The 22,638-nt window shown below is 37.5% G+C and overlaps 1 protein-coding gene across 1 annotated transcript in view; it reads left to right on the top strand.

The window, feature by feature from the left end:
- Positions 1–22,638, top strand: part of kmt2ba (lysine (K)-specific methyltransferase 2Ba) — a 40,877-nt gene that overhangs the window by 5,820 nt on the left and 12,419 nt on the right. Inside the window, exons 2-22 of the mRNA XM_015053674.1 lie at positions 2,029–3,439; positions 4,232–4,395; positions 4,734–4,823; positions 5,369–5,525; positions 9,051–9,324; positions 10,322–10,383; positions 10,475–10,681; positions 11,526–11,605; positions 14,387–15,124; positions 16,136–16,249; positions 16,977–17,123; positions 17,954–18,046; positions 18,151–18,268; positions 18,912–19,022; positions 19,206–19,396; positions 19,483–19,587; positions 20,341–20,451; positions 21,314–21,375; positions 21,467–21,630; positions 21,713–21,780; positions 21,876–22,010. Coding sequence (XP_014909160.1) covers positions 2,029–3,439; positions 4,232–4,395; positions 4,734–4,823; positions 5,369–5,525; positions 9,051–9,324; positions 10,322–10,383; positions 10,475–10,681; positions 11,526–11,605; positions 14,387–15,124; positions 16,136–16,249; positions 16,977–17,123; positions 17,954–18,046; positions 18,151–18,268; positions 18,912–19,022; positions 19,206–19,396; positions 19,483–19,587; positions 20,341–20,451; positions 21,314–21,375; positions 21,467–21,630; positions 21,713–21,780; positions 21,876–22,010 — 4,602 coding nt within the window. The remainder of the gene's footprint in view (positions 1–2,028; positions 3,440–4,231; positions 4,396–4,733; positions 4,824–5,368; positions 5,526–9,050; positions 9,325–10,321; positions 10,384–10,474; positions 10,682–11,525; positions 11,606–14,386; positions 15,125–16,135; positions 16,250–16,976; positions 17,124–17,953; positions 18,047–18,150; positions 18,269–18,911; positions 19,023–19,205; positions 19,397–19,482; positions 19,588–20,340; positions 20,452–21,313; positions 21,376–21,466; positions 21,631–21,712; positions 21,781–21,875; positions 22,011–22,638) is intronic.

Raw genomic sequence — 22,638 nt, 5'->3', positions numbered from 1 at the left:
AATTCAGTTGCTGTGTCAAAACTACACTGATGAAACAGGGGAGTAACAGCAGAGAGCCAGGCTGCAGATGCTGAGATGCAGTTTCTGTTGGGCGAGTACCTGAAAATCAAATCATGAAGAGAACTGACTCATCTTCAGTGACATGCACATTTGTGGTTTATCGGGTAATTTCAGGGACAAACAACAGAACCGTGCTCAGATTTTAGTGAAATCTGACCCGAGAACATTTTCACCTTCTGAAGCTGAACACCAACATAAATATATCACCACTGTGAAGTGCTGTTGGTAATTTAATGTTTGCTTTATTTTCCAATTGTTGTGATTTTTACCAGTAACTTGGCAAACGCAGGATATTTTTGCATTATAATTTGGATTTAAAAATTATGTTTCCTTATATATGTAATGATATAAACATTCATTATTTAGACACAGTGTTAAATTGAATAAAAATAATAAGTTGGAAGTTTAAAAAGTAAAAGTGTATGTATGTGTGTGTATATATGTATATATATATATATATATATATATATATATATATATATATATATATATACAAATATATATATATAACTAAGTCTGCTGCAAATTAACTGCCTATGATACAGTGTACAATATTTATTATTCAACATATGAATAATATATGAATAAACTACAAAGATGGTAGAATCAATGTGAACAAAAGCATTTTCTCTTTTTTCTAACAAATTTATTAGAAAGAAAATTAATATTATAAATTTATTTTAAAAAAAGATTAAAAATTTTTCTTATAAAGATCATAGAGTACAGTTTTGTTTACATATTCGAGAGTTGATTGTATCATGCTATGCTAAATGTCACACAAGCTTTCTAACTATGTTTTGAAGTTCTTGTCTGAAGCTCCAGCAGCTATTGATAAAATAGTGTACTTTTTTCTATTTATTCCAGTTTTATCTTTGCACACACATTGCATATTCTTCAGGTAATTGTATCGCATTTCAGTAGTTTTGCAGGCAAAACAAACTTTCTTTATTGTAATTGGAAAATTGTTTTTCAGGCTCTTAAAACTCAGCCTTTTCAGTATTTTTTATTTATTTTTTGCTTGTTTTTACAAAATTTTAATTGTTTTACATGCAGGTGAAAAAGTCGTTTTATTTTACAGCGTGTTTCTGCTTTCTTTGGTCCAATTTTTAATTCAGGGCAGTTATTTCTTTATTTGTTCAGTACTATTTATTGTAAAGGATTATCTGTCTGTTCACATATAGCTTCAAAGTCTGCAGTAAATGTGTGTTTTGCTGATGCTGGGGCGATCTTTGCATACTGAAGGGGTAACTTGCTGTTAGTTTATGCATTTAGCAGTCACCTTTTTCCTAAAGTAACTTACAAATGATGATACAACTCATTAATATCAAAGCTAACAATTAGCTACTTAGAAGAAAAACTAATTAGGTTGTTTCTGGGGTAAGAGCAGAAAAATGATCCAGAAGCCGTCATCTTTGACTCGGTTTGGAAATGACCAGCTGATGTATTTTCTGTGTGTTTTGAGCTAATCAAATGCAGGAAAAGCTGATAAGAAGCAGCAGCTGCTGCCACTGAGCCCTATCTATAAGAATATCTCTATGAAGAGTAAAAACAGATAAGATGTTAGAAAAAAAATCCAAATTCATTTGATCATTTCTACAAATAGATCTGAAGTGTTTAATTCATTGTGATTAATTGATTATTAAATTAACTGTCTATTAATTTCGTAATAGTTAACTTGAGTACAGACTGAAAAAAGGCTGTATGCTGATAATATCTTGTTCAAAAATGACTTGTTTGCAAATTTAATTTATTTCTATTGTACAAAAAAGGATTAAATAAAAATCTTACATTATGTGCTAATTTTTTTTTATCTGATTAATCATCAGAATAATCAATAGATTGTTAGTTTGAACCTAAGATGATATTGTTGTCATAAAACCACAGGTGATTTACAAATTATCTGTCCTTATCTCAACATTTCCAAATACTTTATTCTACCATCTAAAAGGTTTATTTTATATTTTCTAGGAGGAAGATTTTACTGGTTTTGGGAGCTCAAGAGTTTGTCCACCAAAACCTAAAACCTCTTTGTCCAAGAGATCGGTGAGCCAAGCCAAGCCGCCTCAAGCTTCAGATCCGGTGCTGGAAGCAAAGCCTCTTATTGGAAAAATTATTCCCAAGACCCCAAAACCAAGTCTGATTGGGAAAATTGTACCTAGAATTTCCAAGGAAGGGCTGGATGTGAAGGAGAGCCCAACTAGAGACGAAGAATTGCCAAAAGTGGTTATCAAAGTGCACAACAAAGGGACAAAAGCCAAACATGTAGAAAAGCAAAAATCGGCAGGAGAAGGAACATTGAAGCAAAGAGCAACCAGATCAGGAAGTGATGCTAAACCTCATGAAACTGAGTCGAGTGTATCCGAACCGGTTGGAGATGAAGAACATTCTGACTGGACGGATCAGGCTGAAGGAGAAGTGTTGGCGGACTTGGAGACGTCTCAGGCAAAAGGATCTGAAAAGCTTAAAAGCGGTTTTCAAATGGGCCGGGGCGCCGCCATCTCCTTGACGTCTTTTCACAAACGTCAGAGGATGATGAGGATGGTTAAAGGTTTGGGTTCGTCTCCAGAGGCGGCAGCCCAGAGTGAAAAAGAGGCGGGAGTGTCGCTCCAGAGCAAAGCCGCAGAGACTTCAGGGAAGAGGGCCCACAGACGGCATCGAGGCAGATTTTTGTTCGGATATAGGCGCAAACAATCAACGGATGCTTCTGTTAACAAGCGGCCGAAAATCGCTCGGGTTCGGACACGGCATGTGTTTTATACCTACATGCCAGAGCCGCTTCCAGCTGTGGACGGTGTCGAATCGCAGGGTCAGAGCATGGAGCCACTGGAGGACGAGACAAAGCTATCACAAAGCTCTAACAGCTGTACGACTGTAACGAGTGGACGGTCTTCCCGCGTTATCAAAACCCCAAAGAGATTCCTTAACGAGGAAATCATCCCGTTTCCAAAGGGTTCACTGTCAACGTGGCTGAAAAGTCAGCAGAAGGATGACACAAAATCCACTCTGTCCCTCAACGAATCAGGCTACGACGGTAGCTCACAGTCGCTAGACAGCTACCCCAAGTCGGTGTTGGACAGCTCGTTGCTTGAATCAAGGATCTCATCCAAACCCAGTTCAGGCGCGAGTCACGTCGAGATCTACAAAAACTTGAAGAAGCTGACATTAAAACTGGCAGAGAAAAAGAAAAGCCAGTCAGGTTTTCAGGAGGACCATGGAGACCAGGACGACGGTTTGACTTTCCCAAACAGGAAGAGACGGAGGTCCAAGATTATGATGGAGGAAATGGACTCTCCAGGAGTTGTGAGGAAAGTGTCTGTGGTGGTCAAGGCAGGCGTGGAAATTCCTGAGGAAACTCCAGCAGAAGACATGGAGAATAACAGTGAGTATCCCATCTGCTGTATTTCCTCCTCTAAAAGATGTTTAAAAGTGACTTACTATGCTTCCTTGAACAGGATAGGTCTATGGGTTACACAAAGCCATGTTCATTACATTTCTTTGCACAAAACCATTCTGAGATAATGAGATTTTATTCTGCTCAGTTCTGCCTATTTGAGCTTCTTTCAGATCGAGCTGCTTTAGGGCGTCCTGTCTCTTTAAATCAAGCTGCTTCTGGCCACGCCCCCCAACTCAACGTTTACACACACAAATAGAAATGGCTGCAAACATACACAATTATTTAACTGTTCACCTTTGAAAAGCATTTGTAGAGCCTCCTGCACAACCAACAAGAAAGTAGCAAGTGGTTTCTGAATAGCGAGTCAGCAACATAACTTTTTCAGCAGCCATTGTAGAGCGCACAGCAGTAAAACCAGCTAACCAAATATGCTAGAGCTTCACTAGGGATGCTAAGTAATGGGTTGACTTCTGTCTGGGTTGCTAGGTAACCAGCTGGGCTTCGCTGAGGTTGCTAGGCAAGGAGTAGTTTTTGAAACAGCTCGTTTTCCAGACACCAAAAAAAAAAAACGTTAACATTTTGCCAAATATGGCCAGGCGGTTTTTTAGAAGCAGTAGAAACCCAAATGGAAATACAAAAACAAGCAAAATGTTAATTTTGCACTACAGGTCCCCTTTAAAACAAAATATTGTCTAAGGCTCTGGTCATAATAAAAGGATGCCTTTCCTGCTACGAAATCGTGAATAATCTACCTTTTTTTTGTGCCGTCCCATAAAGAAGCAGCAGTGACGGAGGAGCCCAGTTGTGATGTGCTGGAAGTGGGTGGGCCGAGCCATCGGCTCGGTCTCAGTGGAGCTAATAAGCGGATGCTGCACTTGCTGAAGAAAGCCAAAGTCCAGCTCATCAAGATTGATCAGCAGAAGCAGCTCAAGCTGTCACAGGTAGGAACAAAAATCCTAGCTTTTGAAAATCAATGTAAAAAAATATATATATATTTAAAGAGAAAACTGGCAAAACAGACAAAGTATTACATTAATTCGACATCTTTTGTTTTCTGTAAAACATCAGTAAAGCAGTTCAATGTTAACACTGACATCTGACCCAACTGATAAACGAGAAGTGAAAATATTTGCTCGTGCACTATCTGATTTGCCCTCTTTGTTTAGTCTGATTATATCGAGGGTAAATCACACGGCTTCTTTTTTCTTTTTTTTAGTTAAAGTTTAATTTTACTGCACCTGTTTCTAAAAGCATGTTTCCACTTTGTTTGGACTTTTAGTTGAGCTCAAGGGAACCACAAGTGCCAGTGAGTGGAAGGAGGAGGAGAAGGAGGAGAGCTGGCCTTTCTCCTAAAGAGTACAGTCCCCAGGTAATGTTTTAACACCAGATACACACAGTCATGTTGTATCCATTGCAGTGGCTCTCAAAGATATTCATACAGCTTGGATTTTCATTTTTCTCCACAACTTCCACATATTTTATTGGGATGAACTATAGACCAATGCAAAGTAGTGCACATAAAAAAGGATACTTCCTCCCACCCCCAAAAACTGAAATGTCTTACGTTTCCTTCTGTTTTGTAGATGTGCACTATTTTGTGTTGGTTTATCACATGAAAACTCAATACAACCACAAAATTTCAGCTGAACTTGATGTACATCTTTAAATGCGCCTAAGGAATATAAATACTTTTCAAAGAATCAGCAGTGTCACTTCCTGTATCTATTCATATTGTTGCTTATTTTTTAAGTCCCGATTCTGTCTCTCTGGGTTTGTTGCAGTCGGTAAAGGACTATCAGGACTAGAAGTGCATCTAGGATTTGCACATTTACAATGTCAACATCACTGATTCCATAATTCTGCTTGGATTCGTTGGCTTGTGTCCCAGCTTTTAACCTTTGAGTCTGTGTGCAGGAGCAGCCGCTCGGCGGTCCCAGGATCAAGCATGTGTGCCGGGCGGCCGCCGTGGCTTTGGGTCAGCCCCGTGCCTTGGTGCCGGATGACATTCCCAGACTCAGTGCTCTACCGCTTCACGAGAGGGAGGGCATCACCTTCTCCCCCGCTGCAGAAGGTACGGCTCATCACCTCACTATCTGCTTTTTACCACATACAACAAAGGCTGCAATTAATATTTTTTATGCATTGGGATTGGATTGCAAAATATAAAAGTTGAAAAGTTGAAATGCCTTTAATGTTTGTATCAATATTCTTTGTGTTCTGGTAAAAAGTTATTTCAGGCAAATTAAACTTAAGAATCTCAAGAGTTCTGGTTTTGTTTTCAGATGAATCGATAACAAAGACGTTAATGTTTTTCTCTACATTTTGACTTTCTTTCTGGTTTGCAATCAATATTTTTAAAATTTAGTTTTAATTTTGAAAGTATCTTCAGATGTTTGCTGTAGCAGTAGATTATTTTCAGTCAGTTATTGACCAGATTCTGGCTCTACTATTTTCGGGAGAAATTAAGTAGTAAATAATCTAAATATAGTTTGGTCATAATGTTCCTGTGGTTTGGTTCTCTGTTCATGTGGATGGGTCATTTATTTTGGTGGTAATTTTGCAATTTAACAACTAAACTCACCCAAATTTATATTTTGTCTTACTGTGGATTAAGCAGGTGTTTTTTTTACATCTAATATAAAATCTGATCTCAGATTAGAATAAACAAACATTTTTAGTGACTTTATTAAATACATTTAAGAAACAGAATCTTGAATTTAGCTGTTTTATTTTTGTTTTGTTTGTATTGTTTAAAAAAATCAATCATGTTCAACAATTTTTATTATTTTGTGTTGATAATAGACTGTCAAATGTTTTTAAAGTACAGTTTTGTCCTTAGATGTCATGTTTCGTGCGACTGGTAAATAATCTGTGATGTTACAAACTTTTTAGTTTTCTGAAGATAAATCTGAGGTGGTTTAGGTGTTATGATGACATTTCTGACCTCCATCACCTGGTTTAGTTTGTACCTGAACCAAATTACCTGAGGTCATATTTCATGGTCTCTAGTAACAAAAATAGACATTTAGATAAACATTTATTACTAGATAATGTCTAAACGTAACAGTTTTGCTATATATATTTCAGCATGGTTAGCAAGAATGTTGTTCTTTTGAATCGTTGTTGATGTTGTTTAATAGCTTTTGTTGGTTTGCATGGAGTGTTTAAAGTTTAAAATTAGGTGAATGGACTTAACTAAAGATCTGTGAAAGATTGCATTACAACCTGCAGTTTCAAATCTCTGCAGCTTTAGAGAACATTTATTTCTCAAGTAGCCCACAACTATTGAAGTTTTGCCCATTTGATTTTGATTTTATTCAATAAAATTTGTGGTAAAACAGAAAATGGAGGAAAAAAATGCTTCTGTTTGAGGCAATTTAGCATTTTGGCTAACAAATGGACCTAAACTCAACAAATCTACTAGAAATATCCAAGTAAAGGAGTGTGTTATATGTAGTTAAATGATCAGTGTGCACAACCACACACACAGGTACGGTTCAGGCATTCATGTTGCTTTTCAGTACCAAACATCTGTTTCTGCTCTGAGAGTTTTTGTCTGTGGGTGTAGTTGATTAAAATGCTTTGTTATGATTTTGCAGATTTATATTTTCTTGTGTATAGTGTAAAAGAAAAACCACATTTAATATAGTGTGTGTTTTTACACACTATACTAAGTGTAAAAACAACAACAAACTACTGAAATATTAAATACAACTTAAAATATGATCAAGATGAGCACAGTTTTGTTAGCGACTCTCCAAGCTAATTTGCAGAGGGGAAAAAATATTTAAAAGTTCAATGTCTAAAAATATTTGCCAGCAAAAATATCTTTTGTCACACACAGATTAGCCACCGCTGTTGGAAAGCTTTACCCAACACTGGTCGAGTGAACTTCACTCATAATGAGGTGAGGAAGTGCTGCTTGACAAATGAACTCACTGAGGCGCTGTGCATTTTGGGACTCAGTCCGATCCCAGGTACACATCATCAGAGACAAAAAAAACAAACAAACAAGAAGTCTCAGGAAAATAGTCATCAGACTTCAGACAAGACAGATGGACAAAATGGAGGAAAAGACGAGAATAAGCAGTTTAATATTTTGACTTCTTGGATGTAGAGCTGGGCAATGAGGCTTAAATATAATCAGATTTTTTTTAACCAAATTTGATTTACAATTTTATCCATTTATTTTCCTGCTTGCTTTCTTTTCTAAAAAGAGATTGCAAATGACAGAAAATATGTTCAAAAAGTGGCTTTTATTTCACTCTGTTGTACAACAGACTATTAACACCAGGCTACAAGAATGTTTAATTACAGAAACACAGTAATAGTAGCATAAAAAATATGCAATTTCACCAGAAAAAAATTTCTTAAAATTATGAGAAATATTTGTTTTAGTGAGAAAAAGAATTAGTGATCAGCTCAGTTCGTATGGTTTTATCTTGAAGTAGAAAATAATTTAGCTATATATTTTTAGATGATTATCAAAGTGTAACTTCACAAGATGCTTGGCATTCTTCATTTTTATTTTTTTATTTTTTGTGTTCTCATAAAATTACTGCTCTATTCTCTTGTTATGGCATTTTTCTTATAATACAAAAAAAAAATCTAGCCTGGCTTTAATACTCTGTCGTAAAGTTGACCCGATCGACTCAAAGTCCAAATAAATAGAAGCTGTAAAACACGATTGACAAACAAAATGGCGGCTCCAGATGTTCCGACATCACTCTGAACTTTTTTAATGTAAGGAGTGCATTGGTGGGGGTGGGGGGAATCCAGATTTTCCAAAAATGAAATCTTCCAAACCAATAAAAGTGAATTATCATCCAGCTCTACTTGCATGTTTTTATATGAAATAGAGAAACTAGAACATCTCTCTTTTATTAAGTTCCTGTTTGGTCATATAATCTGTTATCTGAATATGTCGCCATCTTTATTTTATCTAATTCTTTTTTAAAACAATTCAAATATTTGCAGTGGCTCGGCCTCCGAACCAGCATCAGGATGATTCTTTCTGTCTCTGTTTTGTCTGAAGTCTCATTTATTTATTTTGTTTCTCTTGTGACCCGATGCTTTTTTTTTTCTTCTTTTTTTTTTTTTCCTGAGGCTATGTCTGATGATGTCTTGAGACCGGATGTCTTAAAATGTACAACGTACACTGAACACATATGGAGGAAAGGGCAAAGAGTGATGCTTGCACACGGTTACTGTAGATGCATTACTAAAAACAACAAACCTCTGAATCACTTCTCATTTTTAATGTCCAAATAGTTACTGCTTACCAAAAAGGGGAACTAAGATGTCCTGATTAAATCTCAAATGTTTTGAAGGATTTTGTGGGTGACTTTACAATTCATCCAGCCACCCAACTTCATTAAAGAGCTTTATGTCGTCAGGCAGCCAGTAGAAACATATCAGCAGGAAGCCTACTTATCGGACAAAAAGCTAATCAATGCATGTAATGAAGCTCCAGTCATCGCCTCCTGCAGGCTGTGTGAAAAGCTCTGCCATCCCCTAAACATCCAAACACACATTTAAAGCCGACTCAACGCCGTATCGACTCTTTACCCCATCCTCCTCTGTGTCTCACCTGCAGATGTGGCTGATGATGATGACGATGATGGTGACATCTCTGATCAGGGCAGGGCACAGTGGGCTGTCTCTCAGGAAAGCATCCAGCGCAGGAGACGGAAAAAGGGACACAAGTTCATAAGGAGGAGGATTCTGAGTCAGTATTTACCCGGAGGAGTCCGCTCCAGGCGCTGCGGCGTCTGCACAGGCTGCCTCATCGAGGACGACTGCGGCGATTGCATCAATTGCCTGGATAAGCCCAAGTTCGGCGGGCCCAACACCAAGAAGCAGTGCTGCATGTAAGTTGCGTTTATGTCACCTTGCCACTCTGGTTCATGTTCACCGCATGCTTGGAAGTGACTTGCTAACGAGGAAACAGCATTTTCATCTGATTTGCGTTTGAAATGTGACATTTTATTTAAATTTTCTGCGTAATTTTTTATCATCTAAGCAGCTGTTTAAGTTATTTAACCTGCAACATGTGGAAATTCATAATCCTGATATGAAATAACCATTGCTTTTTTTTTTTTTTTACAGTTTTGTTATGTTTCAATCACAAACTTCAACACAAAGTAGTGCGTAATTTTGAAGTGGAAGAAAAATGATAAATAATTTTCTATTTTTTTAATCATATAACTTTTTATTGGCCTTTTCCACATTTGTTTACATTTAGAGCGTCTACAGCTCTGGAAAACAATAAGAGGCCACTTAAAAGGATCAGTTTCTCTGATTTTACTTTTTATAGGTTTATGTTTGAGTAAAATGATCATTGTTTTATTCTATGAACTACTGACAACATGTTTCTGAAATCACAAGCAAAAATTTAGCATTTATTTGCAGAAGAAGAGAAATGGTCAAAGTAAGAAGTAAGATGCAGAGCTTTCAGACCTCAAATAATGCAAAGAAAACATTACTATTGTTTTCTCTATTCATTTAGAGAAAACAATAGTAATGTTTTAACTCGAGAAGAGCTCAGAGATCAATATTTGGTGGAATAACCAGGAGATTTTAATGGGTTTCAGTGCAGTGGACTCTTTTTCCAGAGCTGTATCTTGTAACTTTCAACATTATATAAAATAAAACTTTTGATTGGGAGTTATTCCTCTAACAGTCCGTTCTTCGTGTTCTTTCTCTATTTTTTTTGTCACCGTCTTTCGATTTTCTTTTGCATTTGCAAAATACATCAGACTGGTGTGATAAACATTAATTTACCTTACAGTTCAACACATTTACAGATGTCCACAGAGGAATTTTACTTTCAGCCTTTTAATGTTGTTTTCCCCGTTTCTTACACAGATACAGGAAGTGCGACCGAATCGTGAAAGCAAAGATTCACCGCACTCTAAAACCACTAAAACGTAAGTTTCCTAGTAAGATTGGAGCGGAGTTCTAATAATTTCATCTTTTAAATTATTGAATTTAAATGAGTCGTGATGCTTCTTTTCTCAGTCCGGTCGAGGTTGTATTCAGGCTCAGCGTCTGGCAGTGATGTGAACGGCGGCGAAGAATCAACGGCGCTCGGAATCAGGAAGCAGTCGCTGCGTAAAATCAAGCCGCGCTCCTACAGCAGGTTGCTGAAGTCCGAATCCGAGGAAGAGGAGGAAGAAACGGAGAACAAGGCGGGCAATCCGAACGCAGCTGCTTCGTCACGCCAAGGTAACAAACAACGTAAACCTCTTGAAAACTAAAAATGCTTACTGTAAGCAGTCACATTTTTTAAAAGGTTTCACCACATGTGAAAGGGAGTCGTTTTAGCATTTTGAGTGACATCATGTCCTGAAATTGCTTTACATAATAAAAAAATAATATATTAAACAATTACAAAACATTACATTTTGTCCAATTCCATCTTCAAAATCATGAAGCAAATAAACATCAAATATATTGATCAATGTTCCAGTTTTTATTCATCAGATTTAACTCTAAGCAGGTGGGTTTGTAGCCTTGGTTTGAAGGATCTCAGTGTTTCGGCGTCTTTGCAGTTTTCTGGAAGTTTGTTCCAGACATGTGGTGTATAGAAGCTGAATGCGGCTGGTTCTATTGTTGGTGTTACTCTGCTCAAAGGCAATAAAAAAGGGGATTAAAATTGACCAGATTGTGTAGTTTGTGCTGATTTTTATCTGTATTAAATGTATTTTTTTTGTTAAACCAAAAGAATAATCTTCATCTCTTCTGCATCTTTTGTGCCATCAACTCCGACTGATGATCTATTTTCAAACATACTTCAGTTACACTTTTATTTCTGAATTCTGTTTTGTTTTCTTAGTCACTAAAACTGACATTTGAGTTAAAACTTCAGAAAATTATATTTCTTTTGTATAACAAAAAAAAATGAGAAAACAATTTCCATCAGTCTTTAAAACATATTTTTTTCTATTTGAGGAACTAAGATGGAGCTCAAATAAGGGAACCTCGTCCCTTCCACCCTCATACTGAACTTTATTTTGATTTTAGTTTTCTCCTAATCATGCATCTCTGCTGTATTTTTTTTGTGCTCTAGATGGTGTTTTGCAGCAGGACGACCAGTTCACTGACTCCAGGAATCGTCGGGGATTCCCCAGAAGACAGAGACCGTACAAGGTAAAGACAACACCACCGTCCTTCTTGACGTCTACGTCCTCCCTAATTAAGACTGGGCCAAATTGTATTTGTTGGAAAATGCTTTCCTTTTTTTTTCTTTAATTAATTTATTTTTGTTAACGTCTTAGGTTCTTCATCCATGGTGAAATTAGATTTTCACCCAAATAGCAAATATTGTTTACTATTAAGATAAGAGCAATTATTTCCAAATAATACATTGCCCAGGACTTCGTTACTCAGTTTTTCTTCTTTTTTTATATTCACAATCTATTTTGAATTAACTGTATCTTTAAAATTAAGTGTTACTCATTTTCTGTTTAAAGTAAGTCCTCTGCATGTAAACTATTGATTTCCAAATAAGTTTTTATTGAGACTTTATCAATTCAAATCCATATAACTTGATAAAAAGATGTATTTACTAACATGATTTTTGTCTGTTAATCTTACCTCCTTGAATTCTTGAATTTGTCTCTCTTTTATTGGAAAAAGGCACTTTTAGCAGTTTCATTTATTTGTAATCGACCTTAAAACGAATTCATAAGGTTTCTTTGTTTTAAAGTAACTGTTTCTTCTTTTAGTGTTTTTTTTTTAAAGTTGGATATTACTGGAGAATGTCATTTATATTTAAAAGGTGACCCGATAGTATCTAAACCTAACCAACAATTATTGCAAGGTAATAATTGAAAACTTGCAGAAACCCCAGAAAACTTGCTGAGCCCGGTGGTTGGGCGCTAGGTCATTCATTCAGCCTGCTGTGTTTTTGAGTTTAAAAATATTTAAAATTCACAAGAAATTTGAAAATATCACTCGATTAAAACCTGAACACCAACTATAAAGTCTTAAAAATGCAGTAATTTTAAAAAGACTAATAAATAAGCAATGCATAGCCTGGTGGGGGGCACAAGTAAAGCCTGGTGACCCGCCAGGCTTATGATACACTGGAGGAAACTCTATATTGTGAAAGTTGAATTAAATTTGCTTAGTTACTTTAAGGGGGGGTATTTTGGGTTTTTTTTATAGCACAAAGTTACTATGTTACCTTCAGGTGATATGAAAAGGCTGTATATAAATCAAAAACATCTTAAAAGAAATTTGACTTTGCATCATAGCTGTTTCTGTTAAAATGGGCCTCTGTCTCTTTAAGAACCCCTCCCTTCAGCATTTCATCACAACAATTCTTCTGCCATCCATTGGTGTCGTTTACAACCGTTCGCATCATGAGCCGAGATTCAAAGTTCCACTGGGTTTTCGCTAATTGCTGCTGCCGCTAGTCTGGAGGAGCTGGGTGGGGAAGGGGTGGTGGAGGGGTTCTCTGTGGGGCGGGAACTCAGTTGGGAACTTCAACTCCAAGGAGCTTTGTGAGCAAAAACACAAGGAGCTCACGTTTTTCCCCTTCAGGTTTGTTTTTGATGAGGGAATAACATCATAACATGATATAAAACTCAAAAAAGTCGATTTTGCATAATACCCCACCCCCCCTTTAAACGCGCTGTTATTTTTGGCTGAAACTTTTTGCTTTTACTTACCCCCTGTTTTAAGAATCCCCAAAACTAATCAAACAATCATGGGCTGTTTGGCATGTTTGCTGTTATCTTTATTTGATTCTTCCTGATTAAGACACTTTATTTATTTTTTTAAATCTATATCGCTTGATTCTCCTTCACTGCTTTTACGTTCCTAGCCGCAAAAAAAAAAGTAAAGTAAAAACTTCCCATACATTTCAATCAAAAGATTCATCTCCTTTATCTAATTAAACGGATTATAATTCAAATTGATTAATTGCTAATTACGACAGGATTAACAGACTATGAACTCAGTTCTCATCTGAAGTCGTTTACTGAATCCTGTTCTTGCATTAGCATGTTTACTGACTAGTGTTTCAGCTGCTCTCTTCTAAATGCAACGCACAACACAGCAGCCAATGCAGTCTCTGTTTTATTAATATAATTCTAAACTGAAAAATCTGTTACTGTGATTGTAAAGAAAAAAAACACAGATATGCTAGGGGAGTAAAATAATGTTCAAGGGCTTTATTATTAGTCTTTAAAGCATTAGAATATAATAGAAACATCCTTTATTGTCCTGCAAAGAGGAAATGCAGCAACAGTTATAAAGGTTCACACAAAACATTCTTAAAGTGTTAAAAACAATATAATTAACAATAACAACCATAACAATAATAATAATAATAGGCTGTACAAGACTTAATACTGTGCAGTTTCAGAAGTTATCTTTTCAAAAATGCACATAATTTGCATGTGTGTTCAACGTTGCAAAAGACAGACTATTTACAATACATGAGTGCAGAAAAACAGATGTGCAGTAACAGCAGACATGTTATTAAAAATGAGTAAAAACAGAGCAGGTGATTGTGCAAAAGCCAGCATGCATGTAAACACTTAATTGAGTTTGTTGGGAGCAGTGACGTTAAATTATTACACTGGAAAGCAGGCTATGATTTAAAGAAATGCTGCGTAGTGTGCTGGGGATGTGGCGTAAAATAAAACACCAACTGCATTTATTAGGAGTCGAGTATAATCAGGATCTCCTTACAAATAGCAGCTTTTTTCCATATTTCACACCAGATATATGTGTACCGTTGGTGACTGCCTTTTCTTAACTCTTCTTTGCCTTTTATTCCTCTTTGCTAACACTTTATGCACCACCCTATTCACCTTTCTTCTGTCGCTGCCGCTGGTCGTCGCCGCTGCATGCTACTATTAATAGTGTAACTATGGAACCCGTCTTGCTGGTTGGCTTAGGCAGTCCCCTCCTCCACAGGCACAGGAGAACGCAGAAGAGACACAGCGCAGAGAAACTTTCCCCGAATCCGGACGGGCCGGGATCCCAGTGCCGACGCTGCAGAAGCAGCTGCAGATACACTTGTACCGTCTGCCTGCGTACATCCTGAAGACTGGCTCCCAGTCTTTGCCGTGGCAGATGCCTCGGTTTGTGGAGCCTTTAACGCAGCCTCCTGTTTCACTACCACCGCGTAACGGCGCAAACTCTCCTCCAGGGTCGCTGCAAACTGAAATGCACCCTGCGTCTGTGTTGCCATCACCTCCCATTGCAGACACTCCACAGAAATCTCCACCGTTATGTTTGCCTGCACCTCCTCCAACTCAACAACACCAAATAGCTGTGGCAGAGGTTTTGCCTCAGGCGTGTTCTCAGGGATTTGAGTCGGAAGCGAAGCATCCAGGCGCTCTAATGGACGTTTGCTCGGCTAAAGCAGATAAAACTTTCCCAAATCTTTCCTGGACTTCTAGTCCAGGCAGAAAGTTACAGAAGCAACAGGAGCAGGAAGATACACATCGGGTGCAGCATGAAGAGGACAAGGCGGCGTCTTCTGTAAAAGCGACCAAGCTGCAAAGCTGTCCAACAACTGATCCACAATATGTGCTTCGTTCCCAGAATCCTCCTGAATGTGCATCAGTGAACACGCAGACAGGGTTAACTAACGGCTTTCCCCAAAAGGGCGTGTTGCAGCACAAGCACAAGATCCGTGTAGACTTTAAGGTGAGTCGTTGCTCTCAAGACAACGTGCATTCACATTTTTAAACCTTTTTTATTTTGGCTAAATTAGGTCAGGTGCTTTTCTTAATTCTAATTATTAGATTACAGTTTGATGTTTTGCAGCTATTGCATGAGCAAGAGGTAAATGAAAAACTGCCTTGTAAAGGTAAAAATCTTAAAAATGGTGTTCCCCTTTACTCTGTTACCCTTTTAAAAATTTTAGTGCATTGCATTCAGTGATCTTACTAATAAAGTCCAGCTTTTTATAAATCTAGCAGCTTTGTGGAAGCATCAGAAGTTAACATAAACCATTAGTGATCATTGCAGATTGTTGGGATAAATTTATGGGGAATTTTAGTGTTTTCACACCCGATAGTCCAGTAGACTTAGTTCAGCTGGGCACCAAAGTTGGAACATTTGTTACATTTTCAGCTGGGGTGGTTCGCTTTCTGTGTCAAAACAACCAAACTATTTTAATAACCTGTTCCCCTCTCTCACCTGTGGTGGCGCTACACCAAGAAACACTGAAGGAAATGACACAAAAACCTCTGAAGAAGACATGAGCACAACTTTTGTCTTCCTGACATTTAAACAAAAGTGCAGTGGAATCAGATTTCTCCTTTATCGTGTGTTTGTTTTAATTGCATTTACCCAGAATACTCTGCGCTATAATCTGCTTCCTGTCACGAAAATGAAATCTTCAAAAACCAAACTTTCGATTAAATAATGAAATCAATTTATCGCCCAGCCTGATGTGCTTTGTGCTGTTTTATCTCATTGAGGTTGATGGCTGCGATGTGAAACGGTTCAGGAAGTGAAAACACTTTTGCAAGGCAATGTTTCTTCATTTTCCACATGCTGTGTCATTAACACACGTGGAGCGTAATGCTAACTTTTGTTACTGCAGCATGTCAGTGAACAGATGGCTCTTATTAAACATTTAAACCAGCAACATTGTAAAAAATATTGACTCATCTTTGTGATGTTTGTGCTATCTGCCCTGCGTCCATCCAGGAGGACTGTGCTGTCCAGAATGTGTGGCTCATGGGCGGCCTCAGCGTTCTCACCTCCGTCCCAACCACTCCTCAGCCGGTCTGCCTGCTTTGCGCCAGCAAAGGGAAACATGAGGTACTTCAGCCGCTAATAAACTTTATTTACTAAAGTTTATTAAATGGGTGTCATACTTATTTTTGTTTTGGGACAAATCAAGATCATGAATGTTCTTATAGCGACAGTCGTTCCAGAATGTATTGATAAAACCCATTAACAAGCTATTAATAAATAACTGTCTCTACATTATTAATATAAGTACTTTTTTCGTATTTTCACATTGTCCAGTCACTCCAGGATTTTAAGATTGCGTTTGTTTGTTTGTTTGTTTGTTTGTTTGTTTTGCTATGTAAATCACTAATTTTGTGGAGCTAATTTTGAAATATTTCAAGGAATTTTGCAATATTTACATTTATGTATGACATTAATTGTGACTCTGTTAATCGATCTAACTAATAACTTAATATTAGCCTGAGGCAGTGGTGTCGTAAAGTAAAAAACGTTAGTGATCCGTTACACCTAAGGTCTTCAACAATTTTTGTGAAAAATTTGCAGCAAACGCAGTTATGCGTTAGCGGGAAAAATCTGGAATCTGTTGCTTTTATGTGAATTTCCACAATCACAGAATAACAGAAAACTGGAGGGACTGATATAATACTGGAGTCTTGAGGGCCACACAAAAAGCTACGGCGTGCCAGATTTGGCCCCCGGGCCTTGAGTTTGACGCACATGCGCTAAAGCGTTAAAAATCAAAGAAGAATCTTTATAAGAATTTGGTTTAACCATAATATCTTCCATCGGGCAGATGATCTTCTGCCAGATCTGCTGTGAACCTTTCCATGATTTCTGCCTGACGCCTGAGGAGCGCCCCAAGGAGGAGGCCAAGGAGAACTGGTGCTGCAGACGCTGCAAGTTCTGCCACGTGTGCGGACGCAGAAGCAAGAGGTTGAAGGTAGGCGCTGTCACTTTAAAAACTGAAATGACGTGGTTTGTACAAGTGCTTGAAATCCTTGAAAATGCTTGGATTTCAGTTAGATGTTCACAAGGTTTGGAAAGGGCTTTATTTCTGCATAAAGTCCTTGAAGGTTTTTGATATCCAAACTGCACACTTTGGTGCAATCTAATGTTTAATTAAATGCCTAAATTTGGAAAATGTTACCAGATATTTTCATACATCTAATAAAAATAAAGAAAAAATTTAAACTGAAGTTAGATCAGACTAAATTTTCTGCTTTTTAGGTCACTGAGACCTATTTATATTTACTAAAAGCCAGAATTACAGATTTTTTTTGTTGTATTTTTCTTTGTATATTCTGTTTCAGCATTTTATTTGAGCAAGAAGATCAAGGATTTGTTGATCTGTGTATTTGAAATAAAGGTCAGCTTATATTTTATATGTCAAACAGAATTATTAAAGTTGAGTGTTTTTTGGTTAAATTAGTGTTTTGTTCTGACCATTTAGTCTACAGGGATGTGTGTGTGAGAAACATTTCAAAACATAAAATTTAGTTATTTTAGTTTATCTTGAATGCTATCACAAAACTATTACTAACACTTATATGGTCTTTTTTTAGTTCATTTGTTTTGTTTTTATCTCTAAAGTGTGGAAAAGTTTGGAAACTTGCCTTGAAAATGCTTGAAAGTTCTTAAATTTTACTGTGGGAAAAGTGTACAAACCTGAAATGAGCTTTTCTGCATTTTAAGAGAGACGTAAAACATTCATAAATCATAAAAAGGAACAAAAGTGGAATATTACTCTACAGTTGATGTGGTTTTGTTCAGCCCGTCTTACAGTGCAGGATCTGCCAAACCTGCTACCACCCATCCTGCTTGGGACCGACGTACCCGAAGCCAGTGACCTCCAAAACCCCCTGGGTAAATGCTTCACCTTCCTCAAACTGTGCTGGAGTCTTTTTTGGAGTATTAAAGAGGAAAAGCTGAAGCCGATGAGTGAATATTGTTGCGTTTTTCCGCTGCAGGTGTGCATGACGTGCATTCGGTGTAAGAGCTGCGGCGTGACTCCAGGGAAAACCTGGGATATGGCCTGGAACCACGAGCATGACCTTTGCCCCGACTGCACCAGCCTCAGTGAGAAAGGTGGGCTCTCCGAAACACACGGACCGCTCATCAACGCTTAGTCACAACTAGATTTTATTTTCCATTTACTTTTAAATAGGGTGCATGCATTGATGGCAGTAAAGGAACAACATCAAGCTGATGTCTTTGCAGTTGTATATAAATGAAATGTATACATATAAATATATGTATTTTCATGTCTCCGTCTTGCAATACTAAAATAAAAGTACAGAAATCCTCATTCAGCTTTAATATAAGAATTACTAGGGAAAAAAACACAAACATGACAAAATATTGTTCTGCCAATTCTCAGAACAACAGCAGGACAGGTGGTAAAACCCAGACTCATTTAAAAGCCAATATTTAAACAAAATCAGGTCTCAGTTTCCTAATTTAGCGTCCACTTGTACCAAAAATCTATGAACTTGTCATTTTTTAAGTTTTGAAGCTGCAAAAGAACACAGTCTTTACCACAAAGCAGATTAAATTAAATCTTTGTTTGTTAAATAATGAAACATTTGTTGTCCTCCAATTCTTTTCATCCTTTTCTTAGATTTTAAGTCTCTCAATTTCATATATTATCCAGAGTATTCTAGGTGTTTATCTTTATTATAACGATTAATTAAAAATAATAATTCAATTTTTTTGTGTGTGTTTATGTCAGGTAATTTCTGCCCCGTCTGTCAGAAGTGCTATGAGGGAAACCAAACCTCTGAGATGATTCGATGTTCAGAGTGCAGCCACTGGGTCCATTACGGATGTGAAGGATTATCAGGTGAGAAATTACAACTTCTGTGATTTCCTCTTGCAGTTCTACTTTTTTACTCGACAAAAATCCACATTTGTAACATTTGTGGGTTTTCTAACTAATGCCTAAAAATCTACATGCTTTCAATTTCTATTTATTACTTTTATAATTTAGGGAAAAAAGTGACGTTGGTCGTATTTGTGTTTACAGAGGAACTTTTTGGGCTCATGTCCAGTCAGCCAGATAAAGTGGACGTCACCTGCACAGCCTGCAGGGGGCGCCACGCAGACAGAGGCAGCGTGAAGGAGGTGCTGCAGAGCAAGCTGCTGTCTGGTCTGCAGGAGGTTCTCAGTGAGCTGCTCTCCTCCTGCAGCACTCGGCACCTCCTGCTGTGCAACCAGGTGAGAGACAACGGCTCCATGCAGCCAAGTTGTGTTTGTTTGTCTGTTTTCTGGAAAATGTCCTGAGATCGTTTGTCGAATTTCAGTGTCAGGAGTCAAAGGAGAGACACGTCTCCGTCAGGACGGAGAGACAAGTCTGTGATCTGAGAGCCGTGGAGGACAAATTCAGAGAGGACGGATACACGACGATAGTGAGTGGCTTCGGATTCATCCATCCTTTTGTCCATCCATCTGTCTCCTTGTCCATCCATCTGTCCTCCTGCTTGCCCATCCATCCATTTCCTTGTCCATGAGTCTGCATCCTTTTGTCAGCGTTCTCTTCCATCCTTCTCCATGTCCATCCATCTGCTTGTCCATTTGTACATCTGCTTGTCCCCCATCCATTTATCAGTCTGCTTGTCCATCCAGCTTTCTGTCTGTCCATCTGTCTACATCTTTTTGTCTGCACTCTCGTCCATCCTTCTCCTTGTTCATCCGTTCTTCTGATTGTTCATCTGTCCATCTGCTTGTCCATCCCTCTGTCCTTTGCTTGTCCATCCATCCATCCTTGTCACCTTGTCTACCCGTCCGTCCATCTGTCAGTCTGCTTATCTATCTCTTCCTCACCCATCAGGGTCCACTCCGGTCCACTCATCCCTCCATCTTCCATGATATCTTGTCATCCACCTCTCCTTCCTTTTTCTACCTTTCCTTCTTTCTGTTTCTAGTTTTTTTTTTTTTTTTTTTGCAGGTTTTCTCATCCTGACATCTGCAGGCGTTTCTGTAGTAAATTCATTCTGAAGTTCTACTGATTGGAAAATTCTTAAATTTGACTGAAAAGACTTAAAAATTTTATTCTGGAAAACCACTGAATTTTGACATGAAGGAACTTTGTCTCACACTCATCTTCATGTCTTCTGCTTTGTCTTCCTGTTGATTCCTGTCTTGTGTCATTTCTCTCTCAGAAAGCGTTTCATTGTGATGTTGCTGCTGTGATGAGAAAATGGCTGAAGGAAGAGGAAGTTCTTCCTGAGGATCAGAGGCCAACGAATCGGTCCAAAGAGCGCTACGTTCAGGTGAGCTCCTCCTCTTCCCTTCTCTGAATATTTTTACCTTATTTTAGTTTTATCCTTTTTACCTTTTACCAATTTGTTTAGACCTGACCAATGAATCAATTCTATCAATTAATCAAATTTTAGTCTTTTTGAAGAATTCATTTTTGGATTTTTTTGTTTTCTCCGCATGCTTAGGCGGCCATCTTGTTTCACAATCGAGTTATACAGCTTCAGCTTCTATTTATTTGTATTTTGAATTCACATTAACTCTACGACAGATTATTATTGGCCAAGCTAGAATATTAATATGTTTTAAAATTTCAAGAATAAAGTCAAAATAATCCAACAATAAAGTTTTAATATTGCCAGAATAAAGTTGTAATATTAGGAGTAAAAATTTAAATGAGGAATGTTGAGCATCTTAAGTTATAATTTCGTGTCAGTTTTACAGTTTTAACACATTGGCATCAAATTATTATTATTAGTAGCAGGACCTCTAAAGTAATTATCCAAAATGAATAAGTTGGTCAGGTCAATCCTGATAGCTATAGAAACTTTTTTTCATTAAAACTACTTTTTCTCATATTTTTCTGGTAAAATTGCGTCTTTATTCTTCTAATGTTATGACTATTTTCTTGTAATTGAGGAAAAAAATTGTAGCTTGGCTCTATTACCCCATCATTCACACAAGGCAGTTTTTTATTCATAATTTTTTTCTTTTTATTTAGAAAAAAATTGACTAAAATCAGATCTTGGATGAAAAAAAATCCATCTTTTAGCCGTATGATTGTTTTCATTGTGTATCCTTGGCTTGCATGGCAGAAACATGAGGCCGTTTGTTTAAAATCATCTCGTATTTAAACTTAAATTGTTTTTCTGGCAGGTTATGAAACAGGTTTTCAGCTGGTTTTCTTCGTGCCATCACTTCTCTGAAGAGTTGCCAAGGTGAGCCCACTCAGTGAATCTTTGCTAACGGTTTTTATTTTATTTCTAAAGCAGCTGTTTCATAGCTCTCTGCATTGTTTTTGCTGTTCAGTGGCATGCTTCCCGAGGCCGTGCTTCCTCCTTCGAAGGAGCACAGCTACGCTCAGTGGATGGAGCGAGCGTACCGCACCAGGGAGGCTCAGACCGACGCCACGCCGCCATCGGTCGCTACGTGGGACGCTCGTTCTACGATCGACGCCCCCGAGTGTCCGCAAGGTAGAGAATCATGTTCCCCCTCTAAAATGAGGCGTTTAGCTGTTTGTTTTCTCTGGTTTATGTGTTAATTTTTTTATTCCAGATACGACTAAGATGAAGGATTTGAGGCAGTGTGCTCTGTGCCAGCAATATGGAGACGCTGCTCCCAGCGTGAGTTTCTACAGAAATCTTTTTCCTGTCTTAGATGCTGAAAATGTCCTTAGCTTTTACTTATCGTAGTGATGCGTGTGTTTTTGTCCTGACAGGACGCAGGGCGCCTGCTGTACTTGGGGCAGAATGAGTGGGCCCACATCAACTGCTGCTTGTGGTCTGCAGAGGTCTATGAGCAGAACAGTGCTCTTCTTCAAGTGCACAGTGCTGTCTCAAGGGGGCGCCACTTGGTAATTATGACAAACCGTTAACATATGCCAAGGGTCTGCAATCGTACTTAATAATTTGACTAAGAACCAATAATAAAAAACATATATATATATATATATATATATATATATATATATATATATATTGATATAAAAATGCAGATTTTAGCTGTTTTTTTTTAGTTATGTATGGAATAAATCCTGAATTAAATTTGCACAACAGAATGACACAATTATCAGTAATATTTATTTACTTTTTTTCTCATTGTTTCCTCTTAGCCATTTTTTTGTATTTTATAAATGTTTTAAAACCTAAAAACAGAAATCAAATACTGGTTTTATCAAAAATGACAAAAATGTTATTTTACATGTTAAGACATTTTTAGTTGCCTTTTCACAAAAAGTTATGTAACATTTGCAGCTTTAAAGCTTTTAAAAAAAAAGTTGTTTTTTTTAGCTGGACTGAGGTTGCAGACCTTTGATATACGGTGATAATGGCCTGGTTCCTACAGTCTTGTGTGGATTTTGTAAAAGGAAAGTGTGATGTTGAATATTATTTGGATTCTGGATGTTATTTCTTGCTATATTGATCGATATCTGAACTTAGAAAAATAAGTTTCTCCAGCCAGACCACTTTTCATTCAGGTTT

The sequence above is a fragment of the Poecilia latipinna genome, unplaced genomic scaffold (genome assembly GCF_001443285.1).
Source record: "Poecilia latipinna isolate Pla-1442-1.1 unplaced genomic scaffold, P_latipinna-1.0 Scaffold1193, whole genome shotgun sequence".
Taxonomy (NCBI): Eukaryota; Metazoa; Chordata; class Actinopteri; order Cyprinodontiformes; family Poeciliidae; genus Poecilia; species Poecilia latipinna.
This window is presented reverse-complemented; position numbering and strand designations above follow the sequence as displayed.